General features: G+C 51.2%; 2 protein-coding genes across 7 annotated transcripts in view; one reads left to right on the top strand and one right to left on the bottom strand.

Moving 5' to 3' along the window:
• RADIL (Rap associating with DIL domain) overlaps window positions 1-6,562 on the top strand; it is a 72,261-nt gene extending 65,699 nt beyond the window's left edge. For all 3 annotated transcript variants that reach the window (XM_084642255.1, XM_084642254.1, XM_084642256.1), the window contains 2 exons: window positions 1,308-1,447; window positions 2,794-6,562. In XM_084642255.1, the coding sequence (XP_084498381.1) occupies window positions 1,308-1,447; window positions 2,794-2,902 (249 nt within the window). In that variant the 3' untranslated portion in view covers window positions 2,903-6,562. The remainder of the gene's footprint in view (window positions 1-1,307; window positions 1,448-2,793) is intronic.
• A 689-nt stretch (window positions 6,563-7,251) lies between these two features.
• AP5Z1 (adaptor related protein complex 5 subunit zeta 1) lies at window positions 7,252-26,627 on the bottom strand. 4 transcript variants are annotated; one of them, XM_084642262.1, is made up of 17 exons: window positions 26,417-26,627; window positions 23,705-23,842; window positions 22,646-22,832; window positions 19,911-20,055; window positions 18,446-18,558; window positions 17,682-17,850; window positions 16,162-16,302; window positions 15,473-15,510; window positions 15,248-15,389; window positions 14,548-14,726; window positions 12,178-12,320; window positions 10,622-10,771; window positions 10,152-10,263; window positions 9,512-9,609; window positions 8,818-8,950; window positions 8,423-8,637; window positions 7,252-7,716 (listed from the first exon to the last, which is right to left on the bottom strand). In XM_084642262.1, the coding sequence occupies exons 1-17, from the start codon at window positions 26,485-26,487 to the stop codon at window positions 7,446-7,448; spliced, it is 2,445 nt and encodes an 814-aa protein (XP_084498388.1). In that variant the 5' UTR covers window positions 26,488-26,627; the 3' UTR covers window positions 7,252-7,445. The 4 variants fall into 4 exon arrangements, with proteins under 4 accessions (XP_084498388.1, XP_084498387.1, XP_084498389.1 ...); XM_084642261.1 differs by having other exon boundaries at window positions 15,227-15,389; XM_084642263.1 differs by lacking the exon at window positions 26,417-26,627 and adding an exon at window positions 25,636-25,838 and having other exon boundaries at window positions 15,227-15,389.
• Between the last annotated feature and the right edge of the window lie 261 nt (window positions 26,628-26,888).

Here is a 26,888-nt window from a genome sequence, read left to right on the forward strand (position 1 = left end):
TGCAAGACTAAGGAAGGCCTTTCCTACCCCGTCACAAGTGATAGGTGAATGTCAAAAAAAAATCTGGCCAGATGCTGGCCAGGTGGAGGACCCCCTCCCAAGAGCTCATTGCTGAGTAGGAATGAAATGGTTTGTCCTGCCCTGCATTCACAGCACATGCTCAGAATAGCCAATGCTGAGTGCAAGCAGAAAAGTCACAGGAACGTCCCTGCTCTCCTGCGCTAGGGGTTGCAATCTGGTTTAGCGCAATGGGTCACTGTAACTGGGGCCTTTCTGAGCAGTGCATTAGTCAGTAGAAAAATAAGGCCTTACCCGTAGTCCTAACTGTATTTCATGTGCACTCAGTGAGGGAGCTTTGTCCTGCCAGAGGGCAGCCTGGCTTGTTGATTATGCTCCTCCCAGAATTAAAATGAACAAGGGAAGTGTGGCCAGCAGTCTCCTCTGTCCACCTGGAGGTACAAACAGCGCGGAGGGCTGCCCTTCTTTCCGCGTGGATTAGAGCGCTTCCGTAGCCCAGGGCTGCAAACACCCAGCTACTGGACCCCCAGGAGGTCCACAGGCAGCAGTAGCTGCCAGGCCCTCAGAATTTCAGCCAGCTGCTTTTCCTCCTAGCTCTGCAGCAGCCTTGGCCTGTTGGTACTGCAGAATTCTTGGAGCAGGTCATGCGACTCCCACTGAGCGGACAAAGGAACTAGGGCACGTGTTTGGCATCTTCTCAGGCTGTAGGAATGCAGAAGCTGGGGGAAGTCACTGATCCTAGGTCTTCCTTTGTAGGTGGTGGGGACAGACTGCAAAATCCATTTCATGCACACACACCTCGTGTTCCCTTGCAAAGTCATCTGCACTTGGAAAATGTTCTGCAAGTGCCTCGCCCTTGCTCACATAGATTCAGCTCCGCCGACATGAGCAACCTTGGGCCCGGGCTGCTATAGGTGATTGAAAAAGCAACCCAAACCCACCCCACACTGTGTGGTACCATTTTCAGAAATGCCAAAGTCCCATTTTCAAAAGCGACAGACACGCGGGAGCTTACTAAAGGTCCGGGGCCCTTAGCTGCCCCAAAGCAACTTAAAAAGGGGACTGTGGTGTGGAAGTTGTTCAGTGGCTCTTGACAATTGCACCCGGTGCCTTGTAAGCCTGCTCCAAGCAGGAGTTCTAAATGCCTGCAGCAGCTAGTAACCCAGTGGACACAGAGGCTCCCAACACGGCCGGCCCAGAGCTGTAGAGTGCGAGAAGCTGTGTAGCCCTTTGTCTTGTGCAGAACCTGTCTCACCACTGCCTTCGTACTGACCGTTATTTGTTGACAGCACACCCCTTTGAACTCTCCCGGCATCTACATCAGGACCCTCATCCAGGGCAGTCCTGCAGCCTCAGAGGGCAGACTCTCCATAGGCGACCGCATCCTGGCTGTTAACGGCACCAGTCTGATTGGAGCAGACTACCAGAGGTAAAATAAAAAAGGAAGAAGCCGGGGTGTGGGAGGCATTAAAGGCTGTGATGTATGTTGCAAAAGAGCAGGCATGGCCCTACCGGCGTCTTGGCCCAGTACTCAACAGCGCAGGAGAAAGTCATTGCTAGACCCTTCTCTAGCAGCTGCAGGCATTTTAAACTCCTGCTCAGAGCAGTCTCCGAGGTCCTCTTGCTCCTGGTGATGCCTGGGCTAGTAGCCATGTGCTTAGTACACAGAAGGGAGTGTTCTGTACCACAGGGAACGCAGGAGAGCCACCATGTGGCTAGCAAAGTGGCACCAACAACGAAAGTTTGTGAGAGAGCCAGGGAGCCAGGAGTTTCAAATAGCAACTGCTGGCAAAAAGCATGTGTCTGGTGAAAAGATCAGTGCTCTCCTGCCAGAGTGGGCAGGTATTTCCCTGCCCTGGAGTCCACCTGCTAGAGCAGTACACACTCCATCCCTGTCCACCACCATGCCAGGTAGTATGACCCTTTCAAGATAATCCCTCAAGTGGCGTTTCTTTGAACTGTAGCCCAGGTCTATTCAGTTGGAAGGAGCAGCACTGGCCTGGCCCTTAGAAAGCCCTGGCTCCAGGGAATGTTACTTTGACTAGAACAGCTCTGCGCATTGCAGGAAATGCTTGTTTCTTATAAGTGATGTTGCTCTGTGCGGTCTGCGACCCTCATGGGATTAAAAACAATTCCAGAGGAGAAATAACCTCTGCTGGTAGCACTGACCATGCAGATGGTGTGTGCATCTCTGTCAGTGATCCAGCTGTCAGGGGAGAAGAATGGCATCTTGTAAGGGGAGCAAGGAGCAGCCTAGTGTTGAGTATCACCCTGAGGGCAAGCACCTGGCTGTAGCCCAGCTCCAAACTCACTTAATGCTTCCAGGGGACAAGTAAATTAAAGCTTCAGCCCCTCCTGACTTTCTTTGATGTAAACAAAGAGCTGGACAGCAAGTGTAAGGGGGAGATAGGACAGAACCTGATTGCTAGGGAGCTGGAGGAGGTTAGTGCAGGGGGGAGATGAGTAACTGTAAACCCCCACCCAACAAGTAAACATCAACAGCAACTACCCAGAGGAATGCAGTGAAGCAGCTGCAACCAAAAAGCCTGGCTCTTGGGACCTTGTCTCTAAAGCCTGCCTAGCACTTGTTGTGCCAAGGGCGAGAGGGGGATGGAGCAGGGGGAGAGCCTCCAACAGGACTGCCAGCCCAACCCGTGCTCCGCAAGAGCTGACTAGAGGGATCCTCAGTGTGTCACACCAGCCAGCCGCTGCTCTGGGTAGTGAGCCTGGGGCCATGGCATTAACCTCCCTGTTCCTGTTGTGTGGTCTCTCCAGTGCAGTGGAGCTTATCCGGTCTGGAGGGAAGAAGCTGCGGTTTCTGGTTGCCAAGTCTGACATGGAAATAGCCAAGAAAATCAGCTCCAGCTCACCATCGTCCTCGTAACGCTCACGTTGCAAGGGCCTGGCCGTAGCCCCCTACAAACGAAGCTGCCGTCAAGGCCAACTACACGAAAGCTGGTGGGATGGGCAGAGACTGTCCGTGGAACACGGAGGATCCAGTGTGAAATTGCACCATTCCAGGACTAAAGAACTGTTCTCAATTTGCTTTTCAGGCTGTTGGGTATCTCTGTTCTGCTCTGCCAGGGTCAAGGGAGGACACTGCTGAGCGAGTGAGGGAGGGGGGCTTTACAATCCAAACGCCCCTCCGCTCACAGGTGTATCGCATGGGCTCATTTTACAGAGTCGTCCTTCCCCCTGCCAGCCTGAGCATGGGGTTTCCATAGCCCCCTACTTTGCAGAGGACAGATCCCATTCCAGGCAACGTTCTCTTCGGCTCAACCGAGCTTAGGAACAAGCTATTCCATTCCTCTGCACCCAGAGGGCGAGGCAGGGCTGGTGCCTGACTGGCAGTGGGGGCCCTAGCGGCTGCTGTTGCAATTGAGTTACCTAGCACTGAGACCTGGGAGATTTTGAGCACCTAGTGCTTAACATAACAATTACAGTTAACGTAGGCCAGAACTGCCAGGGAACATTTATTACAAACCCCAAACAGCTGCTTTGCTGGAACAAACTCAGGTTCCTGGGCTGTGAAAGGTGGCAGCAAAATGTCACCCTCTGGCCCTTCAAGCTGGATTCCTGAGGTTCATAGAATATCAGGGTTGGAAGGGACCTCAGGAGGTCATCTAGTCCAACCCACTGCTCAAAGCAGGACCAATCCCCAATTAAATCATCCCAGCCAGGGCTCTGTCAAGCCTGACCTTAAAAACTTCTAAGGAAGGAGATTCCACCACCTCCCTAGGCAATGCATTCCAGTGTTTCACCACCCTCCTAGTGAAAAAGTTTTTCCTAATATCCAATCTAAACCTCCCCCACTGCAACTTGAGACCATTACTCCTTGTCCTGTCCTCTTCTACCATTGAGAACAGTCTAGAACCATCCTCTCTGGAACCACCTCTCAGGTAGTTGAAAGCAGCTATCAAATCCCCCCTCATTCTTCTCTTCTGCAGATTAAACAATCCCCGTTCCCTCAGCCTCTCCTCATAAGTCATGTGTTCCAGACCCCTAATCATTTTTGTTGCCCTTTGCTGGACTCTCTCCAATTTATCCACATCCTTCTTGTGGTGTGGGGCCCAAAACTGGACACAGTACTCCAGATGAGGCCTCACCAATGCCGAATAGAGGGGGACGATCACGTCCCTCGATCTGCTCGCTATGCCCCTGCTTATACAAGGTTGGGGGTGCCTGAAGTACTAATAAATAACAGAACAACTGGGGTGCAGGAAATGACTTTTACAGGGACAGGCTTTAGCAGCATAAGCTGATGCAATGGGCTGTCATGGTGGAACGGATGCGAGCGTTACATTCACTTCCTCCAGGGCCTGGCAGTCAGTTCACCCTGCCCTAGTGTTGTGCCTTGCTGTTGGAAGGCTAGGACCACCCCCTCTGGGCCCTGCGCTGGAAAGGTCCTTCTCCTTTCCTCATCACCCCGGCGTGGGCTGCTCCCCGGCTCTAGCATGGGCCCTGCTGCACAGGGGAATCTAGTTTTAAACCTTCTCTAAAGCTGGCCCTTCAACAGCTTCCAGTGACGTTGGCCTGGGGAGAGGCTGTCACCCTGTGAAGCCCACACTTGAAAGCAAAGCCCCCAGCCAAGGTGAACTAATATGACCTCTTGCTTTGGTAAAGTACTCACAGGGGAACAACCTGCGCTGACAGTTTCACAAAATGGAGACATGGCTGCAACCCAGGCAGAGTGGCTGCTGTTACGTGTTCTTGTTGGCTGCATGGGTGATGCCTTATCCGCCGCAGGGGCAAGCCCAGGCTCTTAGAAGGACACAGCTGGGGCAGTAATCTTTTTTACTGGACCAACTACCATTGGTGAGAGAGAAAGAGACAAGTTTTTGAGCTACACAGAGCTCTGCTTGAGGTCTGGGAGGGGCACTGCTAACTCCAAGATTGAACAGACAGTTTAGCATAAGTATTTGCCTCATATTCTAACCATTCAAGGTGAAGGGGCCTGTTAACACCCCTGTAGTCATATAGGACCAAAAAAAGGGGGTGGGAGGGGGGTTATGGAATAAGCCATAAATCCTGAGCAGGCAGCCTGCAGCTCATTAGTAAGTGAAGAAGTCAAACCTCCCCCACATAGATCTAGGGGCATACTTTTGAAGGCACAGCTACTTTTGCAGCCGGACTTGACTAAGTGCAAATGGCAGCAGTTAGATGGCTAGTAGCCAGGTTGCAGGCCCCAGCAGGTATGTAGCTCTGTGGGTAGTTGAGTGTGGATACCAAATCAGGGGTAGTTTTAAAAAGTGTAGCCACTGCTGAAACATACAGGCAGAGCTGGGGAGTTGCTCCATGGACCTGAGTCTGTCTCTCATGCACCATCCCATCTTCTGCATACCTCAGCTGCTCAGCAGTGCCTGCTACGGCCATGCTGATGATAAACAATGCCTGGCCTTGAAACAGACATTCCCCCTTTTTGGGAAGTCAGTCACAGCTTTAACAGCTTATTCCCAAGAGTGCACACACATCACTCGGCTCTCTCCTGCCAACAGGGTGCCTGCTCTACCAAGGGGGGAACTGTTTTAAGTGTAAGTATATTCTTCTGGGCTAGTGCAGATGAGCTGTGTGTGGGGTTTAGCAAGCGCAGAGGGAGAACCCCCCCCCCCCTCTTACTCCTGCACTTTGAAGTCAGTGGAAAAACCTCAGACTAATCACTGTAAGGTGGAAGTGCAGCATTAGCCCACCCACCACACCGCAGGGTTCTGTGCAGCCTCACGGACAAGGCACCTAAACCCACATTGCAAGCTCTCCAGGCTGACAGAAATAACCATTCAAGGCTAGTGCCTGGCTTCTGTGCTGTGGCATTCTCTTGCACAGCAGCGACTGGAGATACCCTTTAATTGTAACAGAAGCAGGTAACCACACAAAGGCAGCTCAAGGCTCTGGCTGCCTTATTAACAGTCAAAAGAACAGTGAACATTAGCTTGACCTTCCTCCATTGAGCCCTGGGATCCCCCCACCCATCCACTCCATACCCCTGCCAGCTGAGGGCTTCAGAGACAGGCACAAGAATGGCCCTTCAGCCTCCAGGAGATCATGGTATATCCCCCCTACAGCCACACTTGTCCCAGCCCAGGGAGCAAGAGCCTGAGTTTGCAGCATGACAAAGCAGGGCCAGCTACGGCTTGATTCAGCAGTATCAAAGCAAGCCAAACATACTGCTCTCCAGCTTTGCAGCTCCCCCCCCAACCCATAAGGAGAATAGCATAATTCACCCCACAGGAGAAGTGACCAGCCTCCATAACTGGATGGGAAGCACCAAGCAATCAGCCCCCAATTGTCTTTCACTAATATTATAGTTAGCGCTAAATATTCCTATTGCCTGAGTGCAAAGTCAGAGGGCACATGCTCTCTGCCAGCAGCAGAAAGGGGCATGACCACTCCCCTCTCTTGTTAATACTGTACATCTCTACAATGTATATAGTTCTAGTGCAGACATGGAACAAAGACCAGGGCCCACCTGGGACAGGGCTGCTATGTTCAAGGAGTTGTTCGCGGTGTGAAAAATAAACTGGATACAATAAAACCTCCCTAAGCTCCATTCTGGTGGCAGTGGTTTGGAGCCTGTTTGGGCCTTGCCAGGTTCAACTGAACTTTAGAACAAAAAGGGAGCAGGGGCAGGCCCTCGCTTACCTAAATCATTTCCACAGGTTGCCTACACTTCCCGCCATTTCCTGGCTACAGGACTTGGCTTCCTGCTCTAAGCACCTGTTACAGGCAGAGAGAGCAGAGCTGGTGGGGGAAAAGCAGGAGGAGTCACAATGCAGTCAGAGCAACGGAGAAGGAAAAGGCGACAAGTAACAGCTGATTGGTAGGACAGGGCAAAGTGCCCCTCAAGGGACTTGCTTTGGAGATGGCCCCCTGGATTTTCAGAACCTTCCAGCCCAGAGCTCCTTTGGCTGCTGCCATGAGCTGCGAAGGGAAGCAGGCTAGGCCCTCAGGCAGGCTGGGCCTTTGGCTAAGCTTTCTTGGAAAACCCCAATTCACATACACTAGCCAGCGCCCTTCCCCTGTAGCACCAGGTTGTCTGTTTGGGGTGCGTGCTGCTTCTGCCTCATGGGGGTGATGTCACTGGTCTCCCCGGGCGGGCCAGGACCCGAGTCCCATTGCAGGAACACCGAGGGGAGTCAGTGGAAACACTTCCTGCTGCAGGGGCCGAGGGCAGAACAGCCACCCATGAGAAGAAACAAACAAACCACATGGTCAGGCTCGAAGACAGAAACCGTCAGCTCTGGTTATTCCTCTTTTCCGCCATTTATTGCCCATTTCCAGGAAGGTGCAGCTTGGAGCAGAGCCTCATCCCTCCTCCTTCCCCATATTCCGTTAAGCGAGTCAGTAGCAGCAGGTTAGTCAAAATACAGCACAGAGCCAGCCAGGTCTCGTCAGTCAGAGCTATGCAGTGGACACTCAGAAATGCCATCACCTCACCCTGGCACGAAGCCAGTCCCCCTTTCTAAAAGCCGGCTAGCCGTCTTCATGGCGAGAGGCAGGGACACGTTAGTGTCTCGGTGAAACCGTGGGCTGGCAACCTCTGCTGATGGCGTCAGCACAAACTGAGCCACACTGGGCATTTTCAACAGGTTCATCAGCTCAGCAGCCCGGGTCAGGATCTCCTCACTGTCTTCCTCACTGTACACCGAGGCCATGGCAGGGCTCTGAACAAACGCTCTCATCTTGGACAGGAACAGGGTCATCCTGCAAGAGGGAAGGACACAGCCTTGAGCCAGCAGGAGCTTCAAGAGAACAGCTCTAGACTCATAAAGCTCCTGCCTCAAAACCACCACTCTTAAATCACTTCCTAGATAGAGCCTAGAGGTGAAAGCACCCTCCAGCCCGAACCACATCCCCTCCATCACCAACACCTGCCGGGTAAAGCTGTGAGCTTCCTCAATGGTAACACTACCCCCTCACTCCCTTCAGTGCCTCCTGCTGGGAGTGGCTGGGATTACACACTGCCGACAGTACACAATAGAGTATCATAGAATATCAGGATTGGAAGGGACCTCAGGAGGTCATCTAGTCCAACCCCCTGCTCAAAGCAGGACAAATCCCCAATTTTTGCCCCATATCCCTAAATGGCCCCCTCAAGGATTGAACTCACAACCCTGGGTTTAGCAGGCCAATGCTCAAACCACTGAGCTATCCCTCCCCCCCGAGCTATCCCCCCCCCCCCCCCCCCAAGTCTCTCTAAACACTATCCAGAAACATGCACAAACTGGTTGCCTGGCTGCAATTTGGGCTCCTCCAAATATACTTTTCTATTGCTTTCACAGTTTGTCTTGTTTCAATTCCCGGGTTTTTCATTAAAGCTATTTAGCCAACAGGAATACAGCAACAAACATTTGCTTGGTAACCTGGCTGAACTGCACACTCAACCCTGACCTGCTGCCCGGTTTCACACCTGGGGATCAAATCTTGGCTGCGCGATGCCAGTTTGGTCAGCGTTGTCATGAGAACCGTGATGACACGGGGTGAGTACATGGGGATGCTGGCCGAGGGCCGGAGTTGCGTGATTTCAAACAGCATGGCCTCCAGGGCTTCAAAGAACTTGTTGATCTGCTCCACGGTGCACCTTTTGTCGTATGACACAGACATGTACTCTCCAATAGCCCAGACCTGCAGCAAGACAGGCAGAGAAGTATACAGACCTCTTGGAGAACAGTCTAAGGAAGTGACAGATGAGATTAGTTTGCACCAGAGGAGAGAAGACAAGAGGAAGTTTGTGAAGAGAGTCCTCTGGTAGCCTGCAGAGAGGGCCACAGGTAGGGTATCAGAGGCAGGCAGGCTCCACCTTACCACGTAGGTGAAGATATCCTCTTTGTTCCGGATGTTGCTGACAGTTCCTGAAAACTCCAGAAGCTCCTTGGACAGTTCCACTACCAGGGAGGGGTGCAGCTTACACAGAAGCACCAGCTGAGAGCTCAGCACTCTGCCAGGAAGAAGGGAGAGGGCAATAGCTCAGGAACCAACTGCCTGGCACCCACACAGATCAGAGCAGACTGCTCATCAGATTAGGCAACCCCAATGGCCCACTAGTAAGGGAGGATCCTGCCCCCTGACAGGAGTCTGCACAGTGACTACCAGTGAGTGCCCATGTGTGAATGGCAAACAAGTGCCTCAGTGCGGGACAGTGGTTGCAGATGTGCTGCGATCAGGGTGTGCATGACACCAAAGCCCTGACCGCAGTGCCCAGTGGCTCCAGTCCCTGCAGCTGTTTGTCCAGAGGGCTCAGCCCCAATACTCTGGTGTCCATGTGCCTGTGACCCACACGGTTTTCTCGACCAAAGAGAGGGAGCTGTTGATTTCACTCCAAGCGTGCCAACCGCAGGGCACCATGTCGCTGTGCCCTCCGAAGACAGGCCATGCAGCAATTGTGGCAAGGCTGGTCCCTGGCTACCCTTGGAAAGCCAGACCAGGGCAGTGTGCTGTGTAATCCTCCTCCTGGCAATTCTATCCATTCTCTCCCCTTCCCAGAGGTGCCCATACTCACCTATGGACATCAGCCTTAAACGCCGGGATCTCGTAGAGCTGCTCACTCCTCTCCAGCAGCACCAACACCAGCTGGTTTATCAGGGGGCCGTCTGCAAACTGGAGATGGAGAAGCATTTCCTTCAGCACCACCACAGCCTCCAGCCAAACCCAGAGGGGATTCGTGGAGGAGCCTGGCAGCCTGATCTGAGTGACACAGGGTGCTGGGCAGAAGCCTTGCACTTGTCCTCCTGCTGCCCACACTTGGAGAGGCCTCACTGGTCAGCAGCTGCTGCTGGTAGCAGCCTGGCAAGGATTTCAAATAATGCTGAGCTACTGCAGTAAGGGCCCTTTTCCACGAAAAGGGCCTGCCCAGCCACCGCCTGTTCCTAGAGGTTCACTCCCTAAAGAAACACCCCCCACAATCCCAGGAATTTCCTTTATAGATTCATACACCCACTCAGGGTCCTGGGAATTTTCACCCCCCATTAAGGCCCAGAGCAAAGGGAAGAGGGCACTGTCCCGGAGTGAGCCAGAACCCAAGCCAGAGGGAGTTTAACCCTTTGGTTCCCATGGATATTCTTCCCATGACAAAGGGAACATCAGAGACAGCGACACACAGGATGGGAACTCCCCAGTTACCTGTCTGCAGGGAGCCCTACCTCTGCCACCACACCGAAGTAGAGCCGCAGTAAGACAGGGATGGTGTCTGCACACTGCACAACCCGTGGACAGTTGGCCATGGACCCCAGCAGCTGGCGAAGAGGAGCCAACCTGTTGACAACAGACCCCAATATCACCATCAAAGCAGCTTCCCTGAAGAATCCCGGCTTCCCAGCCCCGCCCTTTTTCTCCCTAAGTCGTTCTGCTTTTGAACACCTTGCAAAACTGAAGAGGAGAGGGAGACGTATGCCACATTCTAGCTGTGACTGTACTCAGGAGCCAGTACACAGGAGCCAGCCTGGGAGCAGACACACGAGTCTTGCACAGCAACCCCAGCTCTTCCTCTGCACAGAACCCTGCCTGCAGTGCTGTTTCCTCCTCCTGGACCCCACAGTCCTCAGGCAGCTGTGGGATGGGGAGTCACAGCATCCCCATGCAGCTGAACCCGACACTGGCGGCAGCCTCGTACCGCTCAGGGGGGTCTCTGGGGGTGGTCTCAATGCGGAGGAGATACTGAAAGGTGCTTCTGTAGAGCGGGTGGCGGAAGGCCTCCAGGCAGCTGGCTGGCTTTGCAGCAGGATCCCAGGTGGCTCTCTCAGAGATGGGAGCAGAGGCAGATCTAGTAACGGACACACACAACACAAACTGAAGTAATGGGAACACAGCAGCAAATTGGCTAGGTCGCAGTTAGAGGAATGTCAAGGCTGAAGGGCCCCCAATAGCTGATCAACCCCCCAGAAAGTTCAGGTTTCTTTCAAATAGTTTCCAACAGTGAAATGGTTCTCGGGCCTTCAGAACAAGAACAGCAACAGGGTTAAAAAGCAGGAATCTGCGTATAAGAAATGCTGGGTAACAGATGGGAGCTCAGGCAGACTGCACCCTTCCTCAGGAGCTAGGCATGAGGCTACTCTCCCAGCACTCTCTCCAGTTGGCTCAGCAGCATGCCCTGGCAAAGTCCAAAAGGGCGACTCCAGGCCCAGCAAACCCAGTACTCCATAATGACCAAAGTCCCCTCTGCCAGCGGACCGCTCCAGTGCGAGTCTCCGTGCTAAGCCTTCCCGGAAGTGCTTCTATACTCCGTGGATCCCCAGGGCATGTGTGGGGTAGCGAGCCCCAGCTCCCTCTCTGCAGAAGCCAGTCACGCTCGTCTTCCCTTCCACTCTGACATGACCCTCCCAGGAGAGAATCTGAACTTCATGTCTGCCCGAGAAGCTAACAAGGGCAACAGGGCAGGACATAAGCAGGCCTGGCAGAATTTTTATTTTCTAATCATTGAAATGGATAATATCAATGTTTAGTTTTAAGGTTTTTTTGTTTTTATTTTTTATCCATTCAAATTTTCACAGTTGCAGGAAATTATCAGGGTGGGTGTCAGATAATAATTACTGAATGACGTGTTGGAGACTCAAAAAGTTAACGCTTTATAACTGTCAAAACACAAAATATACACAGTAAATATCCTTAAATCAAACTCTAATCAAGCGGCATTTTTCTGACCTTGCCTATATGTAAATTTTGATCGTCATCGATGGAAATATTTTTTTCACCAGTTTGTATGTATGATGAAATCAACATTTACCAATAAAAATTGAATCCTTCCGAGCCTAAATGTAAGACTGGCTAACCGAGACCACCAATTCTGGCATCCTCTCTCTGCCAGTTGCCAATACCATGTGCTCCAGAGGGATGGGCATCTACCAATTGCTCAGAGGTGGACATGGGGGAAGGGAGGGAAATTCCTTCCTGACCCCTAACAACAGTCAGCCTACTGCTCAGAAGCATGAGACCTGACTGTCCCTATCTTTGCACATGCAGCAGAACTACAAACATTATTGGTCAGGTGCTTTCACAGCCCCATATAAATCCAGCTACGGTAGCTGCTGCTCTGAACTGATGCGGTCCTGGGTGTTCTTTGGGTGTGGGGCAGGCATTTCAAGCAGTTAGTTCTGGGTCAAAGAGTGGGTCAGGACACAGTCCAATGTCAACACCCTGCTAAAAAGTGAGAGGAGGGGAAGGTGATATCACCTCAGCTGGATGTCCAGAGCAGCCGCCAAACATGGCAGGTCAAGCAGCAAGTGAAAGATCTCGATGGCTGTGTCAGCACCAAGCAGAGGTGGCAGAAGGTCCATGAACTCAGAAATCAAGGCTGGGCTATTCCATGCTAGGAGCTGCAGGGAAAAACAGGCAGAGACTTTCACAAGTAGCTAGCAGTAGGTCTGCTTCTCTTCCCCCCTAACTGGGCTGGATTCTCCCACCTCAGAGAAGGCAAAAGCATGTTACAGGGGCAAAGGGAGAGGAACAAAATGCACAGAAATGTGGAGTGCCAGGGCAGTTCAGCTCTGAGACCCCACAGCCAGAGTGAAACATTTAGAAGCGGATGATCCAAGTCTCTCACAAACCAACACAGCAAGTTTTACCGCATGGAGAATTTGCTTCTAAAGGCGCTCAGGCTGGCCCAGCACAGAACTGGATTGACCTCACAGCCTCCACAAAGGGGGTTTGCAAGGATGCGACAGGAGCTCCCAGCGGCCACCTGCACTGGGGTGGATCTCAGAACTAGCAATTTTGAGTCCCTAAGCCTTAATGCAGGAGAATTAACCCCCACCCCAACCAGGCCCTGCTGCCCAGGGTGTTGTCAGACTCCAGTGAAGAAATTAAAGGGTGCTGTGGACAAACTAGGAAATGCTCCATCCCACAAGACAGTCATTTCCCTGGGATAGAGCCCATTGACACCCTTTCTGCTACAGTTTGGTTGCCAAGTCCTTACTCCCTTGCCCACCCCCAACTGCTGTATTACACACCCAGACGCCTCTGGATCACAGATGCTACTCACAGCCTTTCATGCCCTGATGAACCATGTAAACATATCCAGAACTAATCCCCCACCACAAACATATTTTAAACTCCGCTTGTGAGTCCTTCCACACCTCAGCCTGTCAGTGATACATGTATGGCAATGGGCCCCAAACTGTGAGGCATGCCCTCCCCATGGGTGCGTGGAGAAATGTTCGGGATAGCACACAGAGGGGCCCGGCCAGCCCCCATAGGGGGCAGGGCAGGAGCATCACCCAGCCACAGCTCCGCTCCGGCCCCGGCCCAGCTCTGGCCAAGCTGCAGCTCCACTCCATACTCCTGGGGGAGTTCTGTGCCAAAAAATTAAAAATTCTGCACACAAATATTTTAAAATTCAGCAAAATTCTGCATGTTTTATTTGTTAAAATAATTAATATAATCATGTTAGTTTCAATTATTTTGGTAATTTATTTAAACCATAGTACAATGGATAGAGAATGGCAGTGGGAAGCACTGGAGGAAATCCCCAACCCCCCTTTGTCTAATAGTAATGTAGCTAGTATTGACCCTTCACTTCTAGTTATTAGTCAACAAATATATGCAGCCATATGCTCAGTGTTACATCATAGGCAACTGAAGAGCAAGTGAGGGCTGGGGACTCAAACTCACAATGTATATTGGCTACTGACCATCTCCAGAAAGGTCAGTAGCAAACAGTTCATAGAGCACATTTTGATAGGAAATTTTTTCAGTCCAAAAATTTAGACCAGTTCTAAGCACTAAAGCACCATAAGCATTTTAATAAGGTCATACTGTTCTTTATAATAAGGCTCCTTTACACCACTCTGGCAACAAAAAGGAGCCTTACAATTTTTTACACATGTTTTATAATCTTGAGGGGAATTCACTAAGAACAATGGGAACAATTCATTAAGCAGGAAACCTGCTACATGCTGCTTTGCTTGAGGGACAGAGCCTGCCCCACACTTACCTCATCAGAAACATCCCAAAGCCCTGGCCCTCCATGCCGAGCATGTCGCAATAGTGAGCAAGAGGGAGAGTGTCTCTCTCAGGCATGACTGCCCTGCCCCACCCCGGTGGTGATTTACATCTCTACCAGCTACTCTGAGCGCCCAAATTAACCTGCCTACACTGCTCTTGCAGCTTCCCAGTCAGAAGTAATTTTTCTGCGGGGAAAAAAAGAAATCTGCGGGGGCCATGAATTCTGCGCATACACAGTGAGGCAGAATTCCCCCAGGAGTCACTCCACCCCCAGATCAGCTCTTGCCCCAGCCCCACTCCACCCCAGCCACAGCTCCACTCCACCCCACCCCACCCCACCCCACCCCCTGTTTCGCCCCCAGGCCAGCTCCACCTCTAAAAGTCCCGGCTCCTCCCCCATCCCAAGCTCCTCTGCTGAGCCAACTGTGCAGCCATAGAGAGGGGGCGCAGTCAGATTCCATTACTGGTAAGGGGGAGTGCAACAGGAAAAGTTTGGGCACCACTGTTGTACAGCCACCCCCTTGAGCATTAGGGGCTTTCATTCCAAGGACACATGAAGTGCGTGAAGAGCAGTGCTTGACCCAGCCCCAGCCCCCATACCTTGAAAAGGTTTGGGAAGCTCCGTCTGAAGATGCTGATGTTCTCTGTGAAGAACTGGATGTTGTCCCTGCAGAACTGGATAAACTCAAAGGCCACCATTGGGCTGTGGAAGAGCTGAGCAGGAATCCTGGTGAACAAGTGCTTGTAAACTGCCTCCGAATCCACCGCTGCTGTCTCACCTGGGAAGGAAGGCCCACTCAGGAACTCAGCCCACCCAGCAGCCACCCTTCAAGGGCTGGAGATTTTACAGAGTGGCTTTTGTAACATCAAGACCAAGAGCAATAGGAGAGGGCGGCAGTGCAACTCCTGGATCTCCAGCACTGGGCTGCCCAGCTAAGAGCATATTCAAAGCCATACAAGCAGCACCTGCTGCTGGGGAGGCAGAGAGAAAGAAAGCAGGTTCAGCACTGCTGAGACAGTACAGTGTTAGATACACTAGCCTAGCACATGGTCAAAGCTAGAATAGTAGTAGGAAGCCATGGAGAGGAAGAGTATTTCAGTGCCTAGTGATCCAATCCTGCCACTCAAACAGAGGCCTGAGTGAGCACACCGGTACCGCAGAGACTCCCAAAGCTTATGGAGGCTGGGGGAAGAGGGCACGACAGAAGCAACATCCCAACCCCCAGAAATCCCTGTGAGCAGCTCTAGAGAGGAGAGCATGTGTGCACTGTCAGCTTACTGTGGTTCAGGAAGAACTGACCAATGGGCAGCAGTGCCCTGGCATAAGCAAGGTCCCCACTGATTCTGCCATGCAAGATCTTCAGGCAGGAGAGCGTCCGGTACACATAGTTGGAGTCCTGCCTGCAGATAATATCCATGATAGTGACAGCCTCAATGAGACACTGCACAAGAAAGTACAGCAAGATCAGAACTGTGCAAACAACTCCACCACCACAACCCTCCCCCCTGCCTCTTTTGTACTTACGGCTTTTTGCAGGTCCCCATCTGGTTTCTTCAGGGCCCCTAACAGATAAACAAATCACACTCAGTCCCCTAGTCCACGCTGGGCAATACTGCTGGTATTGGCATGGTCTCTACTGGGAATGGCTGAATGCTGTCAAGTCCACTATTAGATCAGTGGAAGCTCTCCCTTCAGCCTTTACCGATGTGATGAACTGAGCCCTCTCAGTGCATCCTTACTGAGCACACAGCAGCCCTCTACAAGACAGCCCAGAATTAAGGATGGAGGGGAAGAGCCATGGACCCTCCTAACTCACGTAGTTCTGAGCAGTTACAGTCAAGAGAATCCACACCCCAGTGTCTACAGTTTCCAAAACCCACATCAACAGCAGGAGGTAGAACACAGAGTCTGGCACTAGAATCAGGTGATGTTTGAGAGCTAGCAAGCAACTTCTCCCATCCCCAGCTAATCCCTCTAGGGAGACTCAGCTCAGACCCCTTCGTCCGCTTCCCCAGACACTAGGGAGTCAGTTAGTGACTCAAAGCCAGAGCAGAGCCATGGTCGAGCAGGTGGCTTGAATAGATTCTTGGGCCTAGTCTCAGAACAATGGGGAGACTGTGCCCTCGACCCAGCAGGAGACTGATCGAGATGATTGTTAAGAATGACACTGAGGGACTCCGACAAGAGTCCTACATATTCAGACCACAACTCACGCCGGTTGCTTTGCTCAATAAGACGCTGGCAGTATTCAAAAGCCTTCTCTCTTAGACGCTCCTTTGGGGGAAGCAGGCGACTGGAGGTGGAGGTAGCAGAAACCATGGACATAATAGACCCATCTACCTCTGATTTGTCATCTGCAGAGAAGAGATCATCGCAGATCACACTGCATGGTACTGTTAGAGAGTTTCACGTATGAACGAGGCTCTACAAACTGCCCAGCTCACTACGGGGGAAGAGAAGGTACAATGGAATACACCCCTGTATTCACACACTATGGTAATCATCTTTGTATAAAGCATGCCTGTAAGCGATCGTCTGAAAACTCATAATTTGCTGGTCAGTATTGTCCTGGGAAAATATGCCTGGCAACATTGTTTGTGAAGTTATCAGACTCCCCTGAATGATGTTATCAGCACATATTCTGAACCCCACTGCCCTGCCCAGCCAGAAGTCAGGTCTGTCCTACGCAAAGGAAGGAATACGTGCTTTCCTTAATTTACATTTAAACAGTAAGCAGAGTCAGCAAGCAGAGAGGAAAAACAAAGGAAGTTTAAACAGGGGCATTTCGGACTTTTATGCCTCATTACTGGTACTCACTTAAAATCTCTCTCTTTGTAGTTGTTAAGCTTGTTTTACTGTTTTATCTAATCCAGTGAGTTCAAACTGAAGTGTCAGGATAACTCCATTTGGGGTGACAAGTTATATGCATATTACTCCCTTAAAGGAATAATGGACTTAACATATTTGTACTGCCCAGGAGAGGGCTGGGCAGTAGAGGATATACACTTCTGGGAAAAGATCTGGGACTGGGAGTGTGTTGGGGTCACCCTGCAGCATAACCAAAGGTGGTCAGAGCCAAGGTCTGGCTGGTTGACTGCAGCGCACACACACTCTGACACAGCTGGGAGTGTTACATGCTGGAGGCTGTTTGGGAGCAGTCCAGGCTGGAGGCTACAGCAGCAAGGTATTGTAAAGGACACCCAAGGTTGCAGGGCAGGGGTGACACAGCTACTCATTGGTCTGGATTGTATCCTGGTATGTCACAGAGGGAAAGTCGTATCTGATTCCAGTCCAAGGGGTACATTCTGTTGGAGTGTGGGAATATTACAACAGCACCTAAGGGGATGCTATCTCCCCGCCTGCCCTTCATTTCTTTTTCTGTGAAGCCTGGAGGGATTTTTCCAGAAACCTGAGGGCCCACGTAAATGGTTCATTCTGGTATGTCAGACCATGGTCATTCAGCAGGCTCACTGTGACATTTCCTTCACAACAGTCGTAGCCTTGGCATCCCCTGCTATTGAATTCATGGACCTCCATGCACTGCCAATGCCCCTCAATTCCAACCCACAACCCTCTGTTGAACCAACTCAGGCAGCAACTGGGGAGCTAGTGCCAAACATACTGAGCCAAATGGTGGTTTCATGGTGAAGCCACCAGATGCCCTTTCAGGACTAGATCAGGAAACATCTCCCACTTGGGATGTAATACACCACCCAACCCACCAAGCCAGTACCTGAATTAGGTCTGTTTGCCTCCTCGCTCCCATAGAGCAGCAGCCACTTGCGCAGCATGGAAAAGGCCTGCATGTTGAGCCACTGGTCCTCTGTGTAATATTGACCAACTGAGAGCACTGTGAAGAAGTCTGTGGCGACTGCACCATCCACCTCTGTGATAGGGCCAGGCTGGGAGGTAGAAGATAAACTGGGTGAAGTGGTGGGACTTCCTGAGGTAGAGATTGTTGGGGAGAGGGGAAGTGGAGTTCACCAAACACATGAATTGAGTCATTGAACATGTTTGTATGTTTACATGTATGTAGAAGTTACTTACATACATACATATAGACATACAGAAAGCCTCCATAACAACCAGAGGCCCAGGCTGGGAAGGTGCAGGTCTTTTTCCATGGGAGGGGCCCTCAAAATCCTTTTATTTCCCATCTCCCTCAAAAGTCACCTTCAGCAACCTTCCATTTCAAGATAAATGGCCCTCAACACATATCAGTGTGGTCACCAAAATCTGCAAGATGCTCTCTTCCACCTCTGCCTGGAGCTAAACCTTCCGTCTCTGTACTCCCATTAGCCTAGGAGTTTGAAATCCAAACTCTGATCCCCAAGGTGCCTGACTGCTGCACCCACTAGTTGTCCACCTGGCTAAGAACAGCAGCATTTCTAGACCACCTTTCCTAAAAATGATCTGTGCTCAGGAGCTTTAAAGGGTGGGGCGGTGACATGACATGGTCCAGGTCCTTTGTGAGAGTCTCTGGAATTCATCACTCACCTGCCTTGCCCTGGGATTGGAGAAGAAGCCTCCAGAGGGCAGTGCAACTCCTTGCTGAACACTTGCATATCTCAGCCAGTCCACCATCCTTTTATTGACCAGATTGGTCTGATCTACAGATGGAAAGCAATGCAGGTAAGGTTTAGACTCATCACAGCAAGGGGCCTCTGCAGCACACTAGTCACTAAAAACTGCTCCCAAACTGGTACACTTTAAACCTAGCCCAAGGCTGCCAGCAGAACTATAGTCCAACTCTTAGCAACTCTCAGAGCAAAGGGATTCCCTCAGTCAAACTCTGTAGGTGATTTTCATGCCCCCCCCCAGTTCTTCTACTTTTACACTTGCTCAGAGACCAGTATCTTTTGTATTCCATTCACAACTCCGTATACCATTCCCACCCCCGGCCTTTCCCCCCCACTCCTGTTCAATGCTATATTTAATCTCATCAATGTTCTGCACAGTTCTTCAGACTGAAGTCAGAAAGTGAGCAGACACCTGGGATTTGTAATATAGATCAGCCCAATGGTACATCTATTCCCAAGTCTGGTCTCCAACAGCAGCTATCGGATGGATAGTATCAGAAGATGAAATGTAGTGGACAATAATGGAATAACCTGTCTGTGGGGGATGCTTTTTCCCCTAATCAGGGAGTTGTGATTAATCTGAGCCCTATAGCATGAAAATGTATATCCCCTATACAGTTTTATCCTACTGAATGTAGCAGAAGCCCGGGGAAGTGGTGCTGAATCCTAGGCAAAGGCAAATATTCCATTCCAGCATCCTCCTTCAAGCCTCCCCGCCTCTGTCCAAGGAGTGCGAATCTCTGAGCAAACTCCTGAACCTCGTCTCAGCACAGTGCAGCATCTCCTTTTCATAAGAGTATTTCTGCACCTTTTTCCATCGGGTCCCCCCATGACCGGAGTGCTCTCCCAAAGCCTATTCATTGGGCCATCACCTCCCCCTGAAATTTCACCACCCCCACCTTTCAAATTCTCTGCCACTCCAAATCTCACTTCTGGCAAGAAACCTATGAAAAGTGAACTGGCTGTTCTTCTGTACTCACTAAATAGAGACACACAAACTGTGGAGCCATGTAAGCTTTTCCGCCCCCACCCCAAGCTCCTCAGGGTACATATTTATATCGCAATCACACTCAGACGCCCCAGTGCTAGGCACATACATATAGCAAGGATCTCTCTGCCCTAAGGAGTCAATGTCTTTCTTTCCTGTGAGGTGCCTAGCACACTCGAGGGCATCAAACAAATAAGGTACCTCTCCTCAATGGATCAGAGTTTCACTTTCCCTGGGATATAGGTGCCATTTATAATGGCAATTTGCAAGCATCCCAAGTCATACTCTTGGTCTAAGCCTTCAAAGACCCTTCTTTATCACTATGCTGTATGACAGATCTGTTCCATCTCTGTGGGACCCTTTGGCATTCTCTCTAGGACCCTCCTGCATTTACCTTCAGTTAGGTTTGCTGGCGATAGACTGATGATCTTGGAGAGTAGAGGAAGAAAGTGCCGTGAACTCTGACCCTCAGGCAGTCGCCCTTCCAGGACTTTTACAACACGCTGCCCCACTGCTGACACCTGAGCCTTTTTATTTCCCTTAAAATGAAGCAAAGATTAAAAGAAGCTGACCATTTACAACTGAGCTTTTAATGATCTCAGCCTTACAAATGCTTACATGAAGACATCTCTGCTCTGGTGCTGAGTGCATCTATTTTACCATAGTCCACAGATCTCTTCTACAAGCTGAAGCCACAGTTCCCAATGGAGAAAACATTGGATGAAGCAACAAGTTTGGGGACAGCCACAACTGAAAGTTGAATTTATTTGTCAAAAGTGGCTCTAGCGGACTCCCCCCAAATACAATGCTACATTCATCCAGCGTGGATGGAGAGGCAAACAACTCCATATAATCCCTAGTGGTGAATTTGCCAATATGATTGTTAAACGCAAGGCTTGTGGCTTTGAGTCAGATTGATGAAACGTGTTCCAACATGTCTAGTTAGCCGGTACCTATAAGGAGAATAAAACACTCTCTGTTTGGAAGTGGTTGCTGTGGCTCTGTTTGGAAGTGGTTGCTGTGGTTTAAGATACATAATTAGACTGAATTGTCAGGGGAGATGGGTCTCTCACAAAGATTACCCCTCCTTTGGGATGACAGGCAGATACCAAACCTTTTGAGAGGCTGCCCTAGTGGTATCAAATGGTTCTCTTCCTCCTCCAAAGCCATCATGCCAGCAGAAAGTAAAACCCATTCAACTATTCAGAGTCTCTGACAGTCTCCCCAGCTGTCTGCCTCATCCTCTTGATCTGAAGGATGTAAATCAACATCAACCTGTGGCATCCACTAGTTACCAGATGTGTGCCCTACTCAGGAAAAAGTAAACGATTCGGTGGTGAGCTACACAACCTTCTGGAGGTGAGGGAGCTGCACTGGGGAACCCTCCCCCCCTCCCCATACAGATGGACCAAAGAAACACATTAACGAGGAGGCTTATGATTTAGGGATACCTACAGTAAAGAAAAAGGGTAAGAGGACATGCCATTCCTCCTGGGTTACAAAGCTGTGACACAAAAGGAACTGAAGGAACCATGTCATCATGCTGCTGACATGCAGCTCCAGGAGCCCTGCCTGCTTTCTAGTGAGAAGCATAAATGAATCAATGGCAGATCTCCAGCTTTTAACAAGTTTACATGCCACTTAGAGGATCTGCCCCTCACCTGTTAGAAATGTCCAATGTCTAAAATCACATCTGCCAGTCTACTCTCCCAACAAACAGAAGAGCAAGAGGCAGAGAAGCCAAGGAAGAAAGTTGCTGCAGCTGCCTCTTTTGGAGGCAACAGTAAGGCTACAAGCTCTGGAAAGCTGTAAGTCTCAGGCAAAGTACATGGGACTGACAGCTGCAACGACAGGTAGGCAAATGGAATGAGTGACTCACTTCCACCTCATTTCCTTGCAGTTAGAGGAAGACAAGACGCTGACAGCCAAGAACCAATGAGAGGAGGGCCCTTTTGTAGGGGCTCTGCTGAATAGTTCCCGCTTTCATTACATCAAGTGGGACATTGCTCATTAGTGTCACCTGCTGTAATGAGTTGCAGTAGCAGCATTAAATCTGCCAAATTAATGCCTCAGCAACATCAAAACAGAGCAAAAACCATATCATGGTTCTGTTTCTAATTCAAGGGTAAATACACAGATGAAAGGCGAAAGGTTTTAGATTTTGGAATTATTACATTTTAACTATGCAACTGCTTTCTGGTGAAGAAGGGGTGCTTTATAAATAAGTTACTTTCCCTAGTAAAGGTACGTTAGAGCCTTAAAGACAACCCGAACCGGATTACAGGTGAAAACAACCCTCCCCTCCCCCTTGGACTTGGGTCATCTCTGACCACGGCCACCTGCCCGTGGGGTTAGCCTGGTAGCAGTGGCGTGCCTTGTTACTGCAAGCCACCAAAACCTTGCTGCGCTCTGTGCACGCTGCAGAATGAGCGGGCCAAGGAGTTGCAGCACCTCTCACTCTGCAGCGCACAGAGCGCAGCAAGGTGGGGATGGCCAGCAGGAGCATGTCATGCAACTGCTACTGACCACCCCTCACCACCATGGGCAGAAGAGACGGATGGCTTGGGGAGCCACCAACAAGCCAAGTCCCAAGGATGATGCAGTGGCAGCACCTACACAGGCTGCAGGGGAAGTGTAGGTTCAGGTTAGTTCAATTCTGACAACAACTCAACACTCTAAGGTTGCGCTGGGATCAGCTGTGCTTGGATCAGGCTTTAAAATTAGGCCAAGCAGATCTCTACATGTTATGAAAAACCAGCACCACAAAGAGGTGAGAAGCCACAATAAATTCACTTTTCAATCCTTTCCTCTGTAGGCATGAGCAGCAATAGATTGAACTCTATTACAGGAGCTTGCACTGAAAGGTTCCTTCCCACTCCGCGGGTCACAGAGCCCAGTGCTCTCATCCCCTCATGCTACACACACCTTGATTTTAAATAGCTCATTATCAAATCTTGAATACAGAGAAAACTTTGCCATTTGATTTCAAACAAAGCATAAACTGTTCTTAAGTTACATGAAGTTCCTTCTGTTCTTATTTAAACACAAGTAAGTAAATTTTACTCCCCTTGAGTTAAGTGAAGGGGTGATGAAGTCTAGACAAGATTCCTGACAGCACAGTCCACCTACCTGAGCCAAGAGGATGGAGGACACTAGACTCAAGAGCTTTGCATCCTGGATTTCATCGCAGGATAGGATCAGATAATTGCTGGGTGACATCTCTCTCAAAATGGCAGCACACAGAGCCTGAACCTGCTCAGGACACTTGGGCATACACAGCACTGTCTGCAACAGCTCTACAAATTTGCCATCCAACCTACAAAAAAAAAAAAAAATTAAAAAAAAAATCAACCAACAAAAACCAGTCATTCAGGCATCACTGAAAGAAAACAAGAGGATAGAAATATAAGTAAACATTCTTATCTGAAAGTCTTGATATGGTGTCGTCTTTGAGGCTGGTCCTAAGTAATCTCATATTACTCAACTTCTTCAGTCTGAACATCTCTGAATTTCACTCCTTTAATAAGGCCTGATCCAAATCTTAATGAAGTCAGAGGGATTTTTTCCCCACTTACTTTAAGAGGAGCTGGACAGGGTCCCTAGTTTGCAAGGGGACAGAGAGCGGACTGGATTTCAACATCTGAAACTAGCACAGTGTTTTCAGCAAAGGGAAATTTTTGCAGTCACCCAGCCTTTATTTCTGTTCTGTCAAGAACAGAATGCGTTGCAACTCCTGTGTACAGGAGAAACACAAGCTTCAATTTCAACATTTTATATTCTAAGAGAATCACAGCTGCTGGGATTAGTACACTGAATAGCAAGCTAAGAAAATATTTTCTGTTATAGAAACAGAAGACAAAAATTAAAACACACACACACACACACACAGATTCCACATTCACAAGATTTACTGTTCATGATTAAGGTGCAGAAATATAGATGTTATATAATAATAGAGAGTAATCGATTTAAAAGAGCATAGCACTCACCCCTGGGAACAGTGACATATTGGTAGATACATTAAAATACAAAAAATCTATTAACTATTTTTGGTCACTGCAAATGCAATCCAAAAAGGAAGTAGGGCAGATCTGTAGTAGTACTGATCTACAGAATGCTGAAACAGATTCTTGACAATACCCTGTTACAGCAACTACATAACAAGGTTTAACATGTCCTCTCACTCACTTCCGGCCATATTTTGTGGCTGAAACAATCAGGAAAAGTCTCTGTAAACAGTCAATGGTATCATTTCCCAAGTCATGATTCTGGAGAAGGCTTGTGATTCGGGAACTAAATCTCTGCAGTTCTTCATCCTGGATCTCCCTAGTGAAGAAGGGCAACACAGGAATTAGGAAACCCTAAACCAGTAAAATTTCATGGTCTGAAACATACAGAAACGAAAACAGGAGAAAGGGAGTGCTGAGGCAATACCTTCCCCTACACAGAAGTCCACATTCTACTGCTCTGTTAACCTCAAAGACAAAATACTGGTATCAAACCTATTTCTGTTATTTGAACTGTCTGAAATGTTTGTTCCTTTAAAACCATTTCCCCTTTATTTTTGTGCTATGCAGTTTCTATTTGCTTTCCAAGTTCAAGAAGCCAATTTCTAAGCCTTTTCTCAAATGGCAAGTGTCTTTAAAGAAAGGAAATAAATAGCTACTACCGCTTCAAAGCTATGGCTGCTAAACTGGCAATTTAAGTGGGAAAAAGCTTTAATATCTTCTCAAAACAAGCCATTCATCCCTTCGTTTGCCAGCATGAAAACAAAGCCAAAGCTTGGGAGACCCAAGGATGTCTGCAACTCTCCTCTGAACACATCATCCTGCTGGTATCCCAGCAGTCCTCTGAAAGCGCAGTATTTTAGTTGCATCCTTGGGAGCAAGGTTTCAGGAGGGCTTCTGAGAAGGCTGAACCTGGAATTGTTTCCAGTTACCGTTCAGCTGCACCCGCTCCCATTGCCTATGGTCAGCAATGGGGAAGTGGAGACCAGTTCCAAGAGACAGCCACCTGTCTGAAATGTCTTCTTCTAGCAGCGATAGATTGGACAAGTCACTTCACAGCCCTGCCTCAGCCTTCCTGCCTAGGACATGGGGAGAATACCACTCCCCTGCCCACTGGGTCTGCAGAGGTCAGTGTCTGAGGAGCCCTCGCTGTGGGAGCACAAAGCGCAGGGAACACCCACAGCTTCGGGAACTGCGTTGCTGAATTCACCAACCGAGACACAACCCCGCCTGCCTGCCCACCCACAGCGATCACTGCCCTGAGCAGAGCCAGGCACCTATCCAGGGACAAGCAACCCCTCTCACGCGGGGCACGCAACCCAGGCGTCCGGCTGCCCCTCTCCCCACGCGGGGCTCGCAACCCCGGGAACCCAGGCGTCCGGCTGCCCCTCTCCCCACGCGGGGCACGCAACCCCGGGAACCCAGGCGTCCGGCTGCCCCTCTCCCCACGCGGGGCACGCAACCCCGGGAACCCAGGCGTCCGGCTGCCCCTCTCCCCACGCGGGGCACGCAACCCCGGGAACCCAGGCGTCCGGCTGCCCCTCTCCCCACGCGGGGCACGCAACCCCGGGAACCCAGGCGTCCGGCTGCCCCTCTCCCCACGCGGGGCTCGCAACCCCGGGAACCCAGGCGTCCGGCTGCCCCTCTCCCCACGCGGGGCACGCAACCCCGGGAACCCAGGCGTCCGGCTGCCCCTCTCTCCACGCGGGGCTCGCAACCCAAGGAACCCAGGTGTCCTGGTGCCTCTCTCCCCGTGCGGCGAACGCAACCCGAGGAACCCAGGCGTCCGGCTGCCCCTCTCCCCACGCGGGGCACGCAACCCCGGGAACCCAGGCGTCCGGCTGCCCCTCTCCCCAAGCGGGGCACGCAACCCCGGGAACCCAGGCGTCCGGCTGCCCCTCTCCCCACGCGGGGCACGCAACCCCGGGAACCCAGGCGTCCGGCTGCCCCTCTCCCCACGCGGGGCACGCAACCCCGGGAACCCAGGCGTCCGGCTGCCCCTCTCCCCACGCGGGGCACGCAACCCCGGGAACCCAGGCGTCCGGCTGACTTGAGCCTCTTCCCCAGCCACCAGCCCCACACGGGGCCGCGTCTCTGGCTCCCCCGCCCCACCTGGCCTGCCTCAGGAAGTTTTCCGCCCCCGGCGTGAACATCCCGCCGCCGCGCCGAAGCTAGGCAAGGGGCACCACCCCGCTCCAGGGCAGCGGAGGAAAGAACCACTCCGGCCCCGCTCCCTCCCGGGCCGCTTCCGGCAGGCGCGTCCGTGCCAGAGGGGGCTCGTGGGGAACGCGGCTGCCCCAGCACGAACAGTTCCGGGAGCAGCCGCCGCTCGGCCATTCCCCCCCCCCGGTGGTGATCGTCGCGCTCTGATGGATCATTCCGCACAGGCTGCGCAACATCCCAGTATCCTTCCGCCGCGCGGAGGGCAGGCGAGGTAAGAGAAGTAGCCCCCCAATTATTGGGGGGGGGGGAGGGGACGGATTGACGTGGCTGAAGGCTCAGTCCAAGGGTCATGGCGAGCGGGGCCCCCTCTCAGGGGCGTGCACAGGCCGCGCAGTAGCGCCTCCTGAGGTGGCCAGGCGCCCCAGGATGAACAGGGGCCCCTCCCTTGGGGCCCAGCCCCCACTTAACCCCTACAGCCCCCCCCCCAGGCCCTGGCAGAGGTTAACACTGCTAAGGGGAAGGGGTTACCCAGCTTTTCCATGGTGAGCTTTAATTAAAAGAATAATGGTTAACGCCCAGCCCCCGTAGTGCCCCCGCCCTTGGTGGACCAGCCTGGGGCCCGTGGGCAGAGGCATCACTTACGCACCAGCGGGCCTGCCACCGCAGGCCGCCCCTCTCTCCACGCGGGGCACGCAACCCAAGGAACCCAGGTGTCCACCGAAGCACTTACCGAGACCCTTCGCCCAAGGCAGAGTTGGGAAGAACCAGTAGCTGCAGGATCTTAAAATGGCGGCCGCCCATGGAGGTGGTAGAGGCGTAGCAGGTGAGCAGCCACGCTGGGGGGGGGAAGGAGGTACAGCTGAAGAGAATTGACCTCCTCACAACTCTCAACTTTTAGCCGTTCAGGCCGCCACTGCGTTCACAGTCAAAGCCAAAGCACGGTGTCGAGGCACTCTCCACCGCGTAGAGGACCAAGGCAGGTTCTCACAAAGACCGTCACAGCCCTGGGCCTGAGCAAGCCGTAGAAGTGTGTCTGTGGATGAGAGATTTTACATTTTCATTTTTGGAAAACGTGACACTGGCAGAAGCTCTTCGCCTTCCCTGGGACCCCATTGAAAATAACGTCTTTTGAAAAGGCTACGATACAAATAGCTACCCAGCAGGCTGTCTTCATAGATTCCAAAAAGTTAAGAGACATTAAC

Source organism: Lepidochelys olivacea, assembly GCF_965140295.1.
Source record: "Lepidochelys olivacea isolate rLepOli2 genome assembly, chromosome: 10".
In the NCBI taxonomy this organism is placed as follows: Eukaryota; Metazoa; Chordata; order Testudines; family Cheloniidae; genus Lepidochelys; species Lepidochelys olivacea.